This window comes from Medicago truncatula, chromosome 7 (assembly GCF_003473485.1).
Source record: "Medicago truncatula cultivar Jemalong A17 chromosome 7, MtrunA17r5.0-ANR, whole genome shotgun sequence".
NCBI lineage: Eukaryota > Viridiplantae > Streptophyta > Magnoliopsida > Fabales > Fabaceae > Medicago > Medicago truncatula.
This window is the reverse complement of record NC_053048.1, coordinates 40946107-40964872: the sequence shown is the minus strand read 5'-3', so window position 1 is coordinate 40964872 and position 18766 is coordinate 40946107. Positions and strand designations below refer to the sequence as shown.

The 18766-nt window shown below is 28.9% G+C and overlaps 3 protein-coding genes across 8 annotated transcripts in view; all 3 read right to left on the bottom strand.

Moving 5' to 3' along the window:
* Positions 1 to 5021, bottom strand: part of LOC11426986 (alpha-L-arabinofuranosidase 1) — a 43839-nt gene extending 38818 nt beyond the window's left edge. Inside the window, exons 1-17 of one of the 4 annotated variants that reach the window (XM_039827537.1) lie at positions 4801 to 5019; positions 4636 to 4690; positions 4163 to 4368; positions 3951 to 4072; positions 3677 to 3830; positions 3475 to 3544; positions 2821 to 2966; positions 2698 to 2740; positions 2545 to 2597; positions 2273 to 2417; positions 2013 to 2131; positions 1821 to 1892; positions 1630 to 1733; positions 1428 to 1484; positions 1119 to 1314; positions 838 to 981; positions 15 to 634 (exon numbers count right to left, since the gene is read on the bottom strand). In XM_039827537.1, coding sequence (XP_039683471.1) covers positions 185 to 634; positions 838 to 981; positions 1119 to 1314; positions 1428 to 1484; positions 1630 to 1733; positions 1821 to 1892; positions 2013 to 2131; positions 2273 to 2417; positions 2545 to 2597; positions 2698 to 2740; positions 2821 to 2966; positions 3475 to 3544; positions 3677 to 3830; positions 3951 to 4072; positions 4163 to 4368; positions 4636 to 4690; positions 4801 to 4998 — 2334 coding nt within the window. In that variant the 5' untranslated portion in view covers positions 4999 to 5019 and the 3' untranslated portion in view covers positions 15 to 184. Of the gene's footprint in view, positions 1 to 12; positions 635 to 837; positions 982 to 1118; positions 1315 to 1427; positions 1485 to 1629; positions 1734 to 1820; positions 1893 to 2012; positions 2132 to 2272; positions 2418 to 2544; positions 2598 to 2694; positions 2741 to 2820; positions 2967 to 3474; positions 3545 to 3676; positions 3831 to 3950; positions 4073 to 4162; positions 4369 to 4635; positions 4691 to 4800 lie in introns of those variants that run through there. The other 3 variants (XM_039827536.1, XM_039827539.1, XM_039827538.1) reach the window with 3 other exon arrangements.
* Positions 5022 to 6818: 1797 nt separating this feature from the next.
* LOC120576852 (alpha-L-arabinofuranosidase 1-like) lies at positions 6819 to 11494 on the bottom strand. Its single transcript, XM_039827419.1, is given in 16 exon segments — positions 6819 to 7103; positions 7333 to 7476; positions 7614 to 7809; positions 8125 to 8228; positions 8316 to 8387; positions 8486 to 8625; positions 8768 to 8912; positions 9040 to 9092; positions 9190 to 9235; positions 9316 to 9461; positions 9971 to 10040; positions 10173 to 10326; positions 10447 to 10568; positions 10659 to 10864; positions 11132 to 11186; positions 11297 to 11494. Coding segments are annotated over 16 exon segments (1947 nt in total). The 3' UTR covers positions 6819 to 7007.
* Positions 11495 to 13314: 1820 nt separating this feature from the next.
* Positions 13315 to 17992, bottom strand: LOC120576851 (alpha-L-arabinofuranosidase 1-like). Of its 3 annotated transcripts, none has more exons than XM_039827416.1 (17): positions 17793 to 17992; positions 17628 to 17682; positions 17155 to 17360; positions 16943 to 17064; positions 16669 to 16822; positions 16467 to 16536; positions 15812 to 15957; positions 15686 to 15731; positions 15536 to 15588; positions 15264 to 15408; positions 15004 to 15122; positions 14812 to 14883; positions 14621 to 14724; positions 14419 to 14475; positions 14110 to 14305; positions 13829 to 13972; positions 13315 to 13599 (listed from the first exon to the last, which is right to left on the bottom strand). In XM_039827416.1, exons 1-17 carry the CDS (start codon positions 17988 to 17990, stop codon positions 13504 to 13506), a joined length of 1983 nt encoding a protein of 660 aa, XP_039683350.1. In that variant the 5' UTR covers positions 17991 to 17992; the 3' UTR covers positions 13315 to 13503. The 3 variants fall into 3 exon arrangements, with proteins under 3 accessions (XP_039683350.1, XP_039683351.1, XP_039683352.1); XM_039827417.1 differs by having other exon boundaries at positions 15689 to 15731; XM_039827418.1 differs by lacking the exon at positions 14419 to 14475.
* Positions 17993 to 18766: the final 774 nt, after the last annotated feature.

Genomic DNA, 18766 nt, shown 5'->3' with positions numbered 1-18766 from the left:
TTAACATCACCAAAACAGAGTTATGAGTACTTAAATTTAGAGTACATCACCAAAAGATAATTAAGTCTAATTTAGAGCACTTAACCTAAACATAAGCAAAATATAATTAAGAGTACTTGATATTACATTAGATAACCAAAATATAATTTAGAGTAACATCATTCTCATCATGTTTTTTCATAGGTTAAGTCTTGTTCACTGATTGTTGAGTCCCAACATTTCCAACCTCACGAATTGACCTCTTAACCCCTGTGGTTCTAGACTTTCTTGGCACGAACAATGAAACCTCACCAACAACATGTCTGCCACCTAAAGTTGTACCAGATGTGTTGGTTGTGGTAGTATTAACAGCAGCAATGTTAACAACAGCAGTCTTGTTAATAGCAGCAGCAGTCTGCTTCTTGCTTTGTTTGCTTCCCTGTTCAGCAGCAATGTTAGTCACATTTGAATGCAAATTTGTTCCAGCTTGTGCAATTGCATTTGTTCTAGCAGAAATTGTGGTAGCTTGTTCAACTGCATTTGCACCATTTGTAGGAGCTTGTGCAGTTGCATTTAGGCCAGCAGCATGTGTAGGACCTTGTGCATCAGCATTTAGGCCAGCAGCTTGTGTGGTAGCTTGTTCAGTTTGTGCATCCTAAATATTGGTAAAATTTAACATGTAAGTTTTAACTTATTTTTGCAGACTAAATTATGATACAAATTTTTTAGTCCTCGTCACAAATACTAACATATTTCAATGGGCACATGTGACAAACTACATATTTCAAAAAGGAGGAAAATCATCATGTTCGAAGGGTGAAACTTTAATAATATTTTGTGATGAAAAAAATTTGTAACCTTATTTGGCTCCGAGAAGGAATTCTCATCCATTCTATTGGAGGACGTAAGTACCACCATTGATGAATTAGACGATTGAACAATTGAATTTAAACCATTTATTGAAATCATGAAGTTCTCAGTGGCATTTCCAAAGTTGACTACCTGTAAAAGTCAATAATTTCAAAGTTAATTAATTGAGTTATAATCTTCATTCTTAGCATTTACCGTAAAAATAGATTAAACATTTTTCAAGATTTAAATCAACATTCACTTTTGATAAAAATTCAAGTTACCATTACCTTTACTCTTAGATAATTCTTCCCATCTTGAGAATTTTTATACTCAATTGCGGATGCAACAATTGAGCTAGAAGAATTTTGAAGAGTTGAATTAAGCAATGTTGCTCCACTAGATTCAATAAAGAGTTGTTGTAGCCAATAACTTGGAGTTCCATAATTCTGATAAGAGTTAAAAACAATTGCATCTGGTATCCACCTATTTTGATGAAAAATAGATTAAATAATCATCTCTATCTTTTACATAAAATAAAAAAAAATTACATATATAAATGATAAATAAAAATAAATGGTAAAACATAGGAAAATTACTTTCTGTCGTTTGTGTTTAAAAAGAGTGGTGCATATGCAACCATGCTAACAATATCACTGCAGAAAAAGTATAAAATTGAAATATGATTAAAACTTAGCTCAAAATAACACATACTAGTTCATAATATTAAACCTTATAAATCAAATTTCATGAAAAGCTATGGCTATATAGCTATATAACTATAGTTATATATAATCAAACCTATTCTTTTCAAGCCCAATGAGAAATGCAGCTTCAGCAACAGCTGCATAAAGGCTTCCAGCACCAGCATCTTCCTTCCAAACAGCATACTCACTAACAAATGCCTGTATATTTATTGTAGAAATTAATAAAACTTGAGAAAATTCACCTATCAAGAAATTTTTATTTCTATAAAGAATTATTAATCAAACCTTTGGACCGGATCTTGGTGCGTTATCGAACTTGGTATAATCGGAAAACATGTCCTTAGAATCTGTATAAATATATTAATAAAAATAAAAAGTATTATTAACAAGGATATATAAAATGTAAGTGGCTTAAACTGAAATACAAAATTAATAACTTTAAAAATTGGAAGAACAAAAAAAAAGAAAGACTATTACATGAAAATCATAGAGATCTGCTGGGTGATCTAATTGATGTATAGAACCGTCACAATTTGAGATAATTTGAATATCAGGATAATCATGTTTTATAGCTTCATAGAACTTTAGGTAGTTTCCTATTCAATAAAAAAAAAATACAAATTAGTAAACTAAAGTGTATTAATTGCTCAACCACCTCACTTATCAAATATTTTTTGATTAAATATACATAAAAAAAAATTCAATTTGTCTTCCAAATTAACTTAAAAAAGTTATACCTAGATAGTTATATTTATGACAGTCTTCATTTCCAATGGCAACAAATCTCAAATCAAATGGCTCAGGATGTCCCATGGAAGCTCTAAGAGAACCCCATTGTGATGTGGAAGAACCTCTAGCAAACTCAATACCATCTAGGGCTTCCTATTAATTAATGATCCAAAGTGTAAATATAAATAATAATAAATAAATAAATAAAATTAAAAATACTGCTGAAGAATAAAAAATAATTTCTATAAAAAAATGAAAAATACTGTGAAGAAAAGTATACTTGCACAAATGGTGAAATATCAGACGTATTAACTTCATCATGATGGCTAATACCTATAAGAGACAATAGATAAATTAGCAATTAAAAAGAAAGAAAAATAAATAACTTAGGGACTAGACTTTATAATGGATTTTTTAGGAAGAACAATACCACTGTTAAACACCCACACTGGGAATGCACCAAGATCCTCTGATAGCTGTTTCAATAAACAATAAGACTTAGATTTTTCATTTTGATAAGGAAAGGATTAATATTTTAGAAAGGAAATAAAATTACTTGAAGCCCCTCAAAATAACCAAATCCATCATCAGTCCAATAATTCCATATGTCATTAAAGTGGCCAGGTCTCTCTTCCCATGGTCCAACTGTATCTTTCCATCTAAATGCATTTCTCAGATAATCTCCTTCTACATAACAACCACCTATAACAAAACAAAAAAATTGTGTTAGGTTTACATAATTTTTTATTTTTTTATTTTATAATATAGATGGATATCAAACTTCCCCACCTATAATAAAAATGCATGAATTTTTGCATGAGATTGTAAAAGAAATTAACAAAACTTATGAGTGATTTTTGTGTGTTATGTTTTCCGACTCTTAATTTAACATATGAACTCAGCATTTTTTTGAAAACATGTGAACTAAGTATTGAATAGTAAAAATATAATTATTTTAAATTTATTATTGCCTAAGAAACAATGCTTTTTTGGCAATATTGCCGAACATACATTTTTTAACAAATATCTTTTTATTGAGTAAAAATTATGTAGATCCTACCATATTGAAAATAGACCCTATATAAAATGGTGAGTCTCATATAACTTTTACTCTATTCTATAAATGAATAAATGTTAAAAAAGAGAGTGCTAGAATAGGAGATATCATTCAAATCAACCTTAACAATTTTAACTTATTATTGTACCCTACCTGGGAATCTAAAAGTTTTTGGCTTGAGATCCGCCGCCATTTGATAAAGGTCGCTTCGAAAACCATGACCCTATGCCAAGATATATTGATTAATGAAGTTAGTCCATTTAAAAGAATTTTCCTAAAAAAATTAAAATAAAATAATTGCATTGCCAATTTGTCAAAATAAAACATAGAAAAAAGAAAAAGAAAAATATCATACCTTATATGTATCCAAGGGCATAGCTGACACTTGATCTAACCATACTACCCCTCTATTGCTTGTTGTTATTTGTAGACTTGAATTATGATTTGTACCATTAGCTTCAAGAATTGTCTCCATCCTACTCCACTTTGTAACATTAACTCCAAAAGCACTGACATCGATTAATTAATAACTCAATTAGTTAATTTTAGTTACAATAACTCAATTTATTTGATGAAAAATTAAAAATATACAATGTAGCTTAAAAATTAATTAATGATGAAATTATCACCTTATGTTTGTTGAAGCCAATTTTACTCCATCATCAGATCCGATAAATGAAACTTGTAAATTAATAGGACCAAGTGATCTAACATAGAACACCACTTTATACTTTTTCCCTTGCTCAATGTTCTGTTTGTAAAAATATTAGAAACATTAGTTATAAATGACATTAATTTTTTTGTCATATACAAAACAAAATGTTAGAATATTAATACTCACCATGCCCCAAAATCCAGGATTGGAGATACCAACACCACCAAGTGGACATGATTGTCCTTGACAAAGAACATCTGAACGTAAAGCAACCTTATTACACTCAAAACAAGATGAACGATCAGTTGATACGATAATCGATGATGAATTATCTCCAATAATTATCCATGGATTGATATTTGATGAAACATTGGAACCCCCTGCTTCAAAACCTGAAACATTAATTTAGAATAATAAAAATAATTAAATCACGAATTTGTCCTTGGTTAGACCTCAACCCATCTAAGAGACTTTTTGAGTAAAGGAGAAAAAGACTCAAAGCAGGTAATATCTCATACATAAAAAGTGGCACAAAATTAGTGAGATAAACTAATTTACAAAGGAAATGTAAGAAACATATCTCTAATTCGGTCACCAAAATTAGTGTTGGTGAGTTAATTACTGAAGATTTTTTTTAATAAGTGACAATCAATATATACCTCTATTATCCACAAGTTCTGCCCACAATCCCCCAGCTCCTGCATGATTAATTTCCTGGAAAAAATATGTATTAATTGAATCAATAAATAATAAGTTGTCATGTCACTAACCAAATAACTAATTAAGTAATCTTTACAGTAATCAAAACATATATTATAATTTACCTCAAAAAATGCTCCAAAGAATGTGTCTGGAATAGGCCTTCTAGTACGTGCATCAATCACTAATTTTGATATATGGCTAGCATTAGCATTAACATCAGCGTGACATTCAGAAATGACCAAACACACAATCAAAGAGAAAAGAAAAGCAGTAAACATATGTGAGAAAGACATTGTTGCTAATATATTTTGAGCAATCATTTTCACTTATATTTATAGAGGAACAAAGACACAATTGAAGATGATGATAAGGATGATGAGTTTTTTTTTTTACTGAGATAAGGATAATGATCAGTTGTTAACAACATTACCTATACTTTAGCTGTAGTACCCTATTTACTATTTACAAATCAAATTATTAAAAACATTCCTTAATTTAATTTATATTCTAGTTCTAGTTTAAAACTCTTACCTAGTACCTACATTCTTTGTTTATGAAAAATTGGATTAAAAACATTCCTTAATTTAATTTTATATTCTAGTTCTAGTTTAAAACTCTTACCTAGTACCTACATTCTTTGTTTATGAAAAATTGGATAATCCCAACTTGAAGTATATCAACTACAGCAATTGTTTTTCTTTGTATAAAAAAACTACAGCAATTTTTTTTTTGGATAATCCCAACTTGAGGTGATCAACTACACCTTTCCGTTTTTATCGATAAAAATAATAGAAGTTTGAAGAATAAAATAGAAAGGAGGGAGAAAATGGTTTAACAAAATAAAGAAAAATGTTACACCAAATTAAATTTAGTATTTTTTACATAAAGGTATAGATATCGAAAATTTGCTTATTTGATTAAATAAAGAATGATTAAGTTGTAAATTAAATAGTTATACAAAAGATAAAAGTAACACAAAAAGCTTGTATTCCATATATATATATGGGAAGGATATATTGACTCCAAGAGTAACTCTAAGGAGTTACTCCATATCTCCACCTTTAATTTTATCTTAATCTAATGGATTACATTTAAGTCTTCTCAATAACCATGTGTGTCACCATTCTTGATCATTTTAATAATATTAGGTTTCCTTTTTTGCTTTCAATCAACATTTATGTTTCATTAACACAATTAATAATTGAAGGAATGCCTTATCGGTAGAAAATTGGACCGTTCAAGTGAACCCCATAGATAGCTTGAAGGAATGCCTGCAATCAATGTCATCTTTCTCTATGGCTAGAAAAGAAAGAAAGAAAAAAAAAAATTATTGGTTGCAACTTCATAAGACCAAGGCCTTGATGGATAATTTTATTTTTTAGTGATTGAGAAATTATTATTTTTTAACTATAATAACCAAAGTTGGGTTTACTTAGAACATGGTGCACCTCTCTATGTGGCTTTTATTTTTGTATAGCTTTTGATGAAGGGACAAATTTTCCAAGGACTTAAGTTACTCTCGAGTCTTGTTTGCCACCACTTTCATAAAGGAAATATTGACATTTTTAGAGACAAGTACTATCTCTGTTTTCTTTACCAATATCAGTAAGTCATAATCAAATTCTAGTAGATGGTAAAATCCTTTATTGCTTATAAAGATGAAGGAGGGGGAACAATAAACATTTTCAACATATTTTCCTTTAAAAGCTACCATATTTTTACGTTAATGGGGCTTCTTCCGATGTCGAATCGGGCGAAAGATATCTTAGTGCCAAAAAAGAGTATCCTCTTTCAAAGGTTAGGGCGATGGAGAGATTGGCCAAGCTCCCCAACTTCGTAAGCGGACATAGCTTGAGAAGAACTCCCCAAAGTTAAAGAAGCCCTGGACATTTTTTTTATTAGTTAAAGTGATAAACACACTTAAAACTCATACCTAAAATTGCGTGATCAGGAGTTCAATTTCAAATAAAAACTTATAATATAAAAATATCAACATTGTAGGTAATCTAGAGACCATACAAATCTCTTGAACAACTTACGTTATTCTTTGAAAAATTTCTCCGAAGTTATTCAGAATTCAGATACACATATACTAATAGAAAGTGCAAACTAATGGTAATAATAAAGGTACTTTAGTAGGTAGTGAATATCAACATTAAGATAAAGGAGAAATAAAAAAAGTTGGTACAAAAAGGTGAAATAATTTATTTATGAAATAAAAATATATACATTTTTTGAACCGAGAAATGTATACATTTCTCCCAATTTCGACTCTAAGCAACATTACGCCCTTCTTTCAAAATACAAAACAACATCCAACCATCGTATTTTAGATTGATAGATCAAATGATGTAACTGAATAAGGAGGAAGTCTAACATCCATGTCATTGCTTGCATTTCCAAGTGCAGTTCTTTGGGGCACAATCTGTATATACATAAAATAATCATATATTTAGTTTTAACACAATCAAAGACTACGTGGTTAAATAAGTTTTTCGTCTCTATCTTTAGAAAATAATTTTTAGTCCTCGTCACAAATACTAACATATTTCAATGGGCACATGTGACAAACTACATATTTCAAAAAGGAGGAAAATCATCATGTTCGAAGGGTGAAACTTTAATAATATTTTGTGATGAAAAAAATTTGTAACCTTATTTGGCTCCGAGAAGGAATTCTCATCCATTCTATTGGAGGACGTAAGCACCACCATTGATGAATTAGACGATTGAACAATTGAATTTAAACCATTTATTGAAATCATGAAGTTCTCAGTGGCATTTCCAAAGTTGACTACCTGTAAAAGTCAATAATTTCAAAGTTAATTAATTGAGTTATAATCTTCATTCTTAGCATTTACCGTAAAAAAAGATTAAACATTTTTCAAGATTTAAATCAACATTCACTTTTGATAAAAATTCAAGTTACCATTACCTTTACTCTTAGATAATTCTTCCCATCTTGAGAATTTTTATACTCAATTGCGGATGCAACAATTGAGCTAGAAGAATTTTGAAGAGTTGAATTAAGCAATGTTGCTCCACTAGATTCAATAAAGAGTTGTTGTAGCCAATAACTTGGAGTTCCATAATTCTGATAAGAGTTAAAAACAATTGCATCTGGTATCCACCTATTTTGATGAAAAATAGATTAAATAATCATCTCTATCTTTTACATAAAATAAAAAAAAATTACATATATAAATGATAAATAAAAATAAATGGTAAAACATAGGAAAATTACTTTCTGTCGTTTGTGTTTAAAAAGAGTGGTGCATATGCAACCATGCTAACAATATCACTGCAGAAAAAGTATAAAATTGAAATATGATTAAAACTTAGCTCAAAATAACACATACTAGTTCATAATATTAAACCTTATAAATCAAATTTCATGAAAAGCTATGGCTATATAGCTATATAACTATAGTTATATATAATCAAACCTATTCTTTTCAAGCCCAATGAGAAATGCAGCTTCAGCAACAGCTGCATAAAGGCTTCCAGCACCAGCATCTTCCTTCCAAACAGCATACTCACTAACAAATGCCTGTATATTTATTGTAGAAATTAATAAAACTTGAGAAAATTCACCTATCAAGAAATTTTTATTTCTATAAAGAATTATTAATCAAACCTTTGGACCGGATCTTGGTGCGTTATCGAACTTGGTATAATCGGAAAACATGTCCTTAGAATCTGTATAAATCTATTAATAAAAATAAAAAGTATTATTAACAAGGATATATAAAATGTAAGTGGCTTAAACTGAAATACAAAATTAATAACTTTAAAAATTGGAAGAACAAAAAAAAAGAAAGACTATTACATAAAATCATAGAGATCTGCTGGGTGATCTAATTGATGTATAGAACCGTCACAATTTGAGATAATTTGAATATCAGGATAATCATGTTTTATAGCTTCATAGAACTTTAGGTAGTTTCCTATTCAATAAAAAAAAAAATACAAATTAGTAAACTAAAGTGTATTAATTGCTCAACCACCTCACTTATCAAATATTTTTTGATTAAATATACATAAAAAAAAATTCAATTTGTCTTCCAAATTAACTTAAAAAAGTTATACCTAGATAGTTATATTTATGACAGTCTTCATTTCCAATGGCAACAAATCTCAAATCAAATGGCTCAGGATGTCCCATGGAAGCTCTAAGAGAACCCCATTGTGATGTGGAAGAACCTCTAGCAAACTCAATACCATCTAGGGCTTCCTATTAATTAATGATCCAAAGTGTAAATATAAATAATAATAAATAAATAAATAAAATTAAAAATACTGCTGAAGAATAAAAAATAATTTCTATAAAAAAATGAAAAATACTGTGAAGAAAAGTATACTTGCACAAATGGTGAAATATCAGACGTATTAACTTCATCATGATGGCTAATACCTATAAGAGACAATAGATAAATTAGCAATTAAAAAGAAAGAAAAATAAATAACTTAGGGACTAGACTTTATAATGGATTTTTTAGGAAGAACAATACCACTGTTAAACACCCACACTGGGAATGCACCAAGATCCTCTGATAGCTGTTTCAATAAACAATAAGACTTAGATTTTTCATTTTGATAAGGAAAGGATTAATATTTTAGAAAGGAAATAAAATTACTTGAAGCCCCTCAAAATAACCAAATCCATCATCAGTCCAATAATTCCATATGTCATTAAAGTGGCCAGGTCTCTCTTCCCATGGTCCAACTGTATCTTTCCATCTAAATGCATTTCTCAGATAATCTCCTTCTACATAACAACCACCTATAACAAAACAAAAAAAATTGTGTTAGGTTTACATAATTTTTTATTTTTTTATTTTATAATATAGATGGATATCAAACTTCCCCACCTATAATAAAAATGCATGAATTTTTGCATGAGATTGTAAAAGAAATTAACAAAACTTATGAGTGATTTTTGTGTGTTATGTTTTCCGACTCTTAATTTAACATATGAACTCAACATTTTTTTGAAAACATGTGAACTAAGTATTGAATAGTAAAAATATAATTATTTTAAATTTATTATTGCCTAAGAAACAATGCTTTTTTGGCAATATTGCCGAACATACATTTTTTAACAAATATCTTTTTATTGAGTAAAAATTATGTAGATCCTACCATATTGAAAATAGACCCTATATAAAATGGTGAGTCTCATATAACTTTTACTCTATTCTATAAATGAATAAATGTTAAAAAAGAGAGTGCTAGAATAGGAGATATCATTCAAATCAACCTTAACAATTTTAACTTATTATTGTACCCTACCTGGGAATCTAAAAGTTTTTGGCTTGAGATCCGCCGCCATTTGATAAAGATCGCTTCGAAAACCATGACCCTATGCCAAGATATATTGATTAATGAAGTTAGTCCATTTAAAAGAATTTTCCTAAAAAAATTAAAATAAAATAATTGCATTGCCAATTTGTCAAAATAAAACATAGAAAAAAGAAAAAGAAAAATATCATACCTTATATGTATCCAAGGGCATAGCTGACACTTGATCTAACCATACTACCCCTCTATTGCTTGTTGTTATTTGTAGACTTGAATTATGATTTGTACCATTAGCTTCAAGAATTGTCTCCATCCTACTCCACTTTGTAACATTAACTCCAAAAGCACTGACATCGATTAATTAATAACTCAATTAGTTAATTTTAGTTACAATAACTCAATTTATTTGATGAAAAATTAAAAATATACAATGTAGCTTAAAAATTAATTAATGATGAAATTATCACCTTATGTTTGTTGAAGCCAATTTTACTCCATCATCAGATCCGATAAATGAAACTTGTAAATTAATAGGACCAAGTGATCTAACATAGAACACCACTTTATACTTTTTCCCTTGCTCAATGTTCTGTTTGTAAAAATATTAGAAACATTAGTTATAAATGACATTAATTTTTTTGTCATATACAAAACAAAATGTTAGAATATTAATACTCACCATGCCCCAAAATCCAGGATTGGAGATACCAACACCACCAAGTGGACATGATTGTCCTTGACAAAGAACATCTGAACGTAAAGCAACCTTATTACACTCAAAACAAGATGAACGATCAGTTGATACGATAATCGATGATGAATTATCTCCAATAATTATCCATGGATTGATATTTGATGAAACATTGGAACCCCCTGCTTCAAAACCTGAAACATTAATTTAGAATAATAAAAATAATTAAATCACGAATTTGTCCTTGGTTAGACCTCAACCCATCTAAGAGACTTTTTGAGTAAAGGAGAAAAAGACTCAAAGCAGGTAATATCTCATACATAAAAAGTGGCACAAAATTAGTGAGATAAACTAATTTACAAAGGAAATGTAAGAAACATATCTCTAATTCGGTCACCAAAATTAGTGTTGGTGAGTTAATTACTGAAGATTTTTTTTAATAAGTGACAATCAATATATACCTCTATTATCCACAAGTTCTGCCCACAATCCCCCAGCTCCTGCATGATTAATTTCCTGGAAAAAATATGTATTAATTGAATCAATAAATAATAAGTTGTCATGTCACTAACCAAATAACTAATTAAGTAATCTTTACAGTAATCAAAACATATATTATAATTTACCTCAAAAAATGCTCCAAAGAATGTGTCTGGAATAGGCCTTCTAGTACGTGCATCAATCACTAATTTTGATATATGGCTAGCATTAGCATTAACATCAGCGTGACATTCAGAAATGACCAAACACACAATCAAAGAGAAAAGAAAAGCAGTAAACATATGTGAGAAAGACATTGTTGCTAATATATTTTGAGCAATCATTTTCACTTATATTTATAGAGGAACAAAGACACAATTGAAGATGATGATAAGGATGATGAGTTTTTTTTTTTACTGAGATAAGGATAATGATCAGTTGTTAACAACATTACCTATACTTTAGCTGTAGTACCCTATTTACTATTTACAAATCAAATTATTAAAAACATTCCTTAATTTAATTTATATTCTAGTTCTAGTTTAAAACTCTTACCTAGTACCTACATTCTTTGTTTATGAAAAATTGGATTAAAAACATTCCTTAATTTAATTTTATATTCTAGTTCTAGTTTAAAACTCTTACCTAGTACCTACATTCTTTGTTTATGAAAAATTGGATAATCCCAACTTGAAGTATATCAACTACAGCAATTGTTTTTCTTTGTATAAAAAAACTACAGCAATTTTTTTTTTGGATAATCCCAACTTGAGGTGATCAACTACACCTTTCCGTTTTTATCGATAAAAATAATAGAAGTTTGAAGAATAAAATAGAAAGGAGGGAGAAAATGGTTTAACAAAATAAAGAAAAATGTTACACCAAATTAAATTTAGTATTTTTTACATAAAGGTATAGATATCGAAAATTTGCTTATTTGATTAAATAAAGAATGATTAAGTTGTAAATTAAATAGTTATACAAAAGATAAAAGTAACACAAAAAGCTTGTATTCCATATATATATATGGGAAGGATATATTGACTCCAAGAGTAACTCTAAGGAGTTACTCCATATCTCCACCTTTAATTTTATCTTAATCTAATGGATTACATTTAAGTCTTCTCAATAACCATGTGTGTCACCATTCTTGATCATTTTAATAATATTAGGTTTCCTTTTTTGCTTTCAATCAACATTTATGTTTCATTAACACAATTAATAATTGAAGGAATGCCTTATCGGTAGAAAATTGGACCGTTCAAGTGAACCCCATAGATAGCTTGAAGGAATGCCTGCAATCAATGTCATCTTTCTCTATGGCTAGAAAAGAAAGAAAGAAAAAAAAAAATTATTGGTTGCAACTTCATAAGACCAAGGCCTTGATGGATAATTTTATTTTTTAGTGATTGAGAAATTATTATTTTTTAACTATAATAACCAAAGTTGGGTTTACTTAGAACATGGTGCACCTCTCTATGTGGCTTTTATTTTTGTATAGCTTTTGATGAAGGGACAAATTTTCCAAGGACTTAAGTTACTCTCGAGTCTTGTTTGCCACCACTTTCATAAAGGAAATATTGACATTTTTAGAGACAAGTACTATCTCTGTTTTCTTTACCAATATCAGTAAGTCATAATCAAATTCTAGTAGATGGTAAAATCCTTTATTGCTTATAAAGATGAAGGAGGGGGAACAATAAACATTTTCAACATATTTTCCTTTAAAAGCTACCATATTTTTACGTTAATGGGGCTTCTTCCGATGTCGAATCGGGCGAAAGATATCTTAGTGCCAAAAAAGAGTATCCTCTTTCAAAGGTTAGGGCGATGGAGAGATTGGCCAAGCTCCCCAACTTCGTAAGCGGACATAGCTTGAGAAGAACTCCCCAAAGTTAAAGAAGCCCTGGACATTTTTTTTATTAGTTAAAGTGATAAACACACTTAAAACTCATACCTAAAATTGCGTGATCAGGAGTTCAATTTCAAATAAAAACTTATAATATAAAAATATCAACATTGTAGGTAATCTAGAGACCATACAAATCTCTTGAACAACTTACGTTATTCTTTGAAAAATTTCTCCGAAGTTATTCAGAATTCAGATACACATATACTAATAGAAAGTGCAAACTAATGGTAATAATAAAGGTACTTTAGTAGGTAGTGAATATCAACATTAAGATAAAGGAGAAATAAAAAAAGTTGGTACAAAAAGGTGAAATAATTTATTTATGAAATAAAAATATATACATTTTTTGAACCGAGAAATGTATACATTTCTCCCAATTTCGACTCTAAGCAACATTACGCCCTTCTTTCAAAATACAAAACAACATCCAACCATCGTATTTTAGATTGATAGATCAAATGATGTAACTGAATAAGGAGGAAGTCTAACATCCATGTCATTGCTTGCATTTCCAAGTGCAGTTCTTTGGGGCACAATCTGTATATACATAAAATAATCATATATTTAGTTTTAACACAATCAAAGACTACGTGGTTAAATAAGTTTTTCGTCTCTATCTTTAGAAAATAATTTTTAGTCCTCGTCACAAATACTAACATATTTCAATGGGCACATGTGACAAACTACATATTTCAAAAAGGAGGAAAATCATCATGTTCGAAGGGTGAAACTTTAATAATATTTTGTGATGAAAAAAATTTGTAACCTTATTTGGCTCCGAGAAGGAATTCTCATCCATTCTATTGGAGGACGTAAGCACCACCATTGATGAATTAGACGATTGAACAATTGAATTTAAACCATTTATTGAAATCATGAAGTTCTCAGTGGCATTTCCAAAGTTGACTACCTGTAAAAGTCAATAATTTCAAAGTTAATTAATTGAGTTATAATCTTCATTCTTAGCATTTACCGTAAAAAAAGATTAAACATTTTTCAAGATTTAAATCAACATTCACTTTTGATAAAAATTCAAGTTACCATTACCTTTACTCTTAGATAATTCTTCCCATCTTGAGAATTTTTATACTCAATTGCGGATGCAACAATTGAGCTAGAAGAATTTTGAAGAGTTGAATTAAGCAATGTTGCTCCACTAGATTCAATAAAGAGTTGTTGTAGCCAATAACTTGGAGTTCCATAATTCTGATAAGAGTTAAAAACAATTGCATCTGGTATCCACCTATTTTGATGAAAAATAGATTAAATAATCATCTCTATCTTTTACATAAAATAAAAAAAAATTACATATATAAATGATAAATAAAAATAAATGGTAAAACATAGGAAAATTACTTTCTGTCGTTTGTGTTTAAAAAGAGTGGTGCATATGCAACCATGCTAACAATATCACTGCAGAAAAAGTATAAAATTGAAATATGATTAAAACTTAGCTCAAAATAACACATACTAGTTCATAATATTAAACCTTATAAATCAAATTTCATGAAAAGCTATGGCTATATAGCTATATAACTATAGTTATATATAATCAAACCTATTCTTTTCAAGCCCAATGAGAAATGCAGCTTCAGCAACAGCTGCATAAAGGCTTCCAGCACCAGCATCTTCCTTCCAAACAGCATACTCACTAACAAATGCCTGTATATTTATTGTAGAAATTAATAAAACTTGAGAAAATTCACCTATCAAGAAATTTTTATTTCTATAAAGAATTATTAATCAAACCTTTGGACCGGATCTTGGTGCGTTATCGAACTTGGTATAATCGGAAAACATGTCCTTAGAATCTGTATAAATCTATTAATAAAAATAAAAAGTATTATTAACAAGGATATATAAAATGTAAGTGGCTTAAACTGAAATACAAAATTAATAACTTTAAAAATTGGAAGAACAAAAAAAAAGAAAGACTATTACATAAAAATCATAGAGATCTGCTGGGTGATCTAATTGATGTATAGAACCGTCACAATTTGAGATAATTTGAATATCAGGATAATCATGTTTTATAGCTTCATAGAACTTTAGGTAGTTTCCTATTCAATAAAAAAAAAAATACAAATTAGTAAACTAAAGTGTATTAATTGCTCAACCACCTCACTTATCAAATATTTTTGATTAAATATACATAAAAAAAAATTCAATTTGTCTTCCAAATTAACTTAAAAAAGTTATACCTAGATAGTTATATTTATGACAGTCTTCATTTCCAATGGCAACAAATCTCAAATCAAATGGCTCAGGATGTCCCATGGAAGCTCTAAGAGAACCCCATTGTGATGTGGAAGAACCTCTAGCAAACTCAATACCATCTAGGGCTTCCTATTAATTAATGATCCAAAGTGTAAATATAAATAATAATAAATAAATAAATAAAATTAAAAATACTGCTGAAGAATAAAAAATAATTTCTATAAAAAAATGAAAAATACTGTGAAGAAAAGTATACTTGCACAAATGGTGAAATATCAGACGTATTAACTTCATCATGATGGCTAATACCTATAAGAGACAATAGATAAATTAGCAATTAAAAAGAAAGAAAAATAAATAACTTAGGGACTAGACTTTATAATGGATTTTTTAGGAAGAACAATACCACTGTTAAACACCCACACTGGGAATGCACCAAGATCCTCTGATAGCTGTTTCAATAAACAATAAGACTTAGATTTTTCATTTTGATAAGGAAAGGATTAATATTTTAGAAAGGAAATAAAATTACTTGAAGCCCCTCAAAATAACCAAATCCATCATCAGTCCAATAATTCCATATGTCATTAAAGTGGCCAGGTCTCTCTTCCCATGGTCCAACTGTATCTTTCCATCTAAATGCATTTCTCAGATAATCTCCTTCTACATAACAACCACCTATAACAAAACAAAAAAAATTGTGTTAGGTTTACATAATTTTTTATTTTTTTATTTTATAATATAGATGGATATCAAACTTCCCCACCTATAATAAAAATGCATGAATTTTTGCATGAGATTGTAAAAGAAATTAACAAAACTTATGAGTGATTTTTGTGTGTTATGTTTTCCGACTCTTAATTTAACATATGAACTCAACATTTTTTTGAAAACATGTGAACTAAGTATTGAATAGTAAAAATATAATTATTTTAAATTTATTATTGCCTAAGAAACAATGCTTTTTTGGCAATATTGCCGAACATACATTTTTTAACAAATATCTTTTTATTGAGTAAAAATTATGTAGATCCTACCATATTGAAAATAGACCCTATATAAAATGGTGAGTCTCATATAACTTTTACTCTATTCTATAAATGAATAAATGTTAAAAAAGAGAGTGCTAGAATAGGAGATATCATTCAAATCAACCTTAACAATTTTAACTTATTATTGTACCCTACCTGGGAATCTAAAAGTTTTTGGCTTGAGATCCGCCGCCATTTGATAAAGATCGCTTCGAAAACCATGACCCTATGCCAAGATATATTGATTAATGAAGTTAGTCCATTTAAAAGAATTTTCCTAAAAAAATTAAAATAAAATAATTGCATTGCCAATTTGTCAAAATAAAACATAGAAAAAAGAAAAAGAAAAATATCATACCTTATATGTATCCAAGGGCATAGCTGACACTTGATCTAACCATACTACCCCTCTATTGCTTGTTGTTATTTGTAGACTTGAATTATGATTTGTACCATTAGCTTCAAGAATTGTCTCCATCCTACTCCACTTTGTAACATTAACTCCAAAAGCACTGACATCGATTAATTAATAACTCAATTAGTTAATTTTAGTTACAATAACTCAATTTATTTGATGAAAAATTAAAAATATACAATGTAGCTTAAAAATTAATTAATGATGAAATTATCACCTTATGTTTGTTGAAGCCAATTTTACTCCATCATCAGATCCGATAAATGAAACTTGTAAATTAATAGGACCAAGTGATCTAACATAGAACACCACTTTATACTTTTTCCCTTGCTCAATGTTCTGTTTGTAAAAATATTAGAAACATTAGTTATAAATGACATTAATTTTTTTGTCATATACAAAACAAAATGTTAGAATATTAATACTCACCATGCCCCAAAATCCAGGATTGGAGATACCAACACCACCAAGTGGACATGATTGTCCTTGACAAAGAACATCTGAACGTAAAGCAACCTTATTACACTCAAAACAAGATGAACGATCAGTTGATACGATAATCGATGATGAATTATCTCCAATAATTATCCATGGATTGATATTTGATGAAACATTGGAACCCCCTGCTTCAAAACCTGAAACATTAATTTAGAATAATAAAAATAATTAAATCACGAATTTGTCCTTGGTTAGACCTCAACCCATCTAAGAGACTTTTTGAGTAAAGGAGAAAAAGACTCAAAGCAGGTAATATCTCATACATAAAAAGTGGCACAAAATTAGTGAGATAAACTAATTTACAAAGGAAATGTAAGAAACATATCTCTAATTCGGTCACCAAAATTAGTGTTGGTGAGTTAATTACTGAAGATTTTTTTTAATAAGTGACAATCAATATATACCTCTATTATCCACAAGTTCTGCCCACAATCCCCCAGCTCCTGCATGATTAATTTCCTGGAAAAAATATGTATTAATTGAATCAATAAATAATAAGTTGTCATGTCACTAACCAAATAACTAATTAAGTAATCTTTACAGTAATCAAAACATATATTATAATTTACCTCAAAAAATGCTCCAAAGAATGTGTCTGGAATAGGCCTTCTAGTACGTGCATCAATCACTAATTTTGATATATGGCTAGCATTAGCATTAACATCAGCGTGACATTCAGAAATGACCAAACACACAATCAAAGAGAAAAGAAAAGCAGTAAACATATGTGAGAAAGACATTGTTGCTAATATATTTTGAGCAATCATTTTCACTTATATTTATAGAGGAACAAAGACACAATTGAAGATGATGATAAGGATGATGAGTTTTTTTTTTACTGAGATAAGGATAATGATCAGTTGTTAACAACATTACCTATACTTTAGCTGTAGTACCCTATTTACTATTTACAAATCAAATTATTAAAAACATTCCTTAATTTAATTTATATTCTAGTTCTAGTTTAAAACTCTTACCTAGTACCTACATTCTTTGTTTATGAAAAATTGGATTAAAAACATTCCTTAATTTAATTTTATATTCTAGTTCTAGTTTAAAACTCTTACCTAGTACCTACATTCTTTGTTTATGAAAAATTGGATAATCCCAACTTGAAGTATATCAACTACAGCAATTGTTTTTCTTTGTATAAAAAAACTACAGCAATTTTTTTTTTGGATAATCCCAACTTGAGGTGATCAACTACACCTTTCCGATTTTATCGATAAAAATAATAGAAGTTTGAAGAATAAAATAGAAAGGAGGGAGAAAATGGTTTAACAAAATAAAGAAAAATGTTACACCAAATTAAATTTAGTATTTTTTACATAAAGGTATAGATATCGAAAATTTGCTTATTTGATTAAATAAAGAATGATTAAGTTGTAAATTAAATAGTTATACAAAAGATAAAAGTAACACAAAAAGCTTGTATTCCATATATATATATGGGAAGGATATATTGACTCCAAGAGTAACTCTAAGGAGTTACTCCACATCTCCACCTTTAATTTTATCTTAATCTAATGGATTACATTTAAGT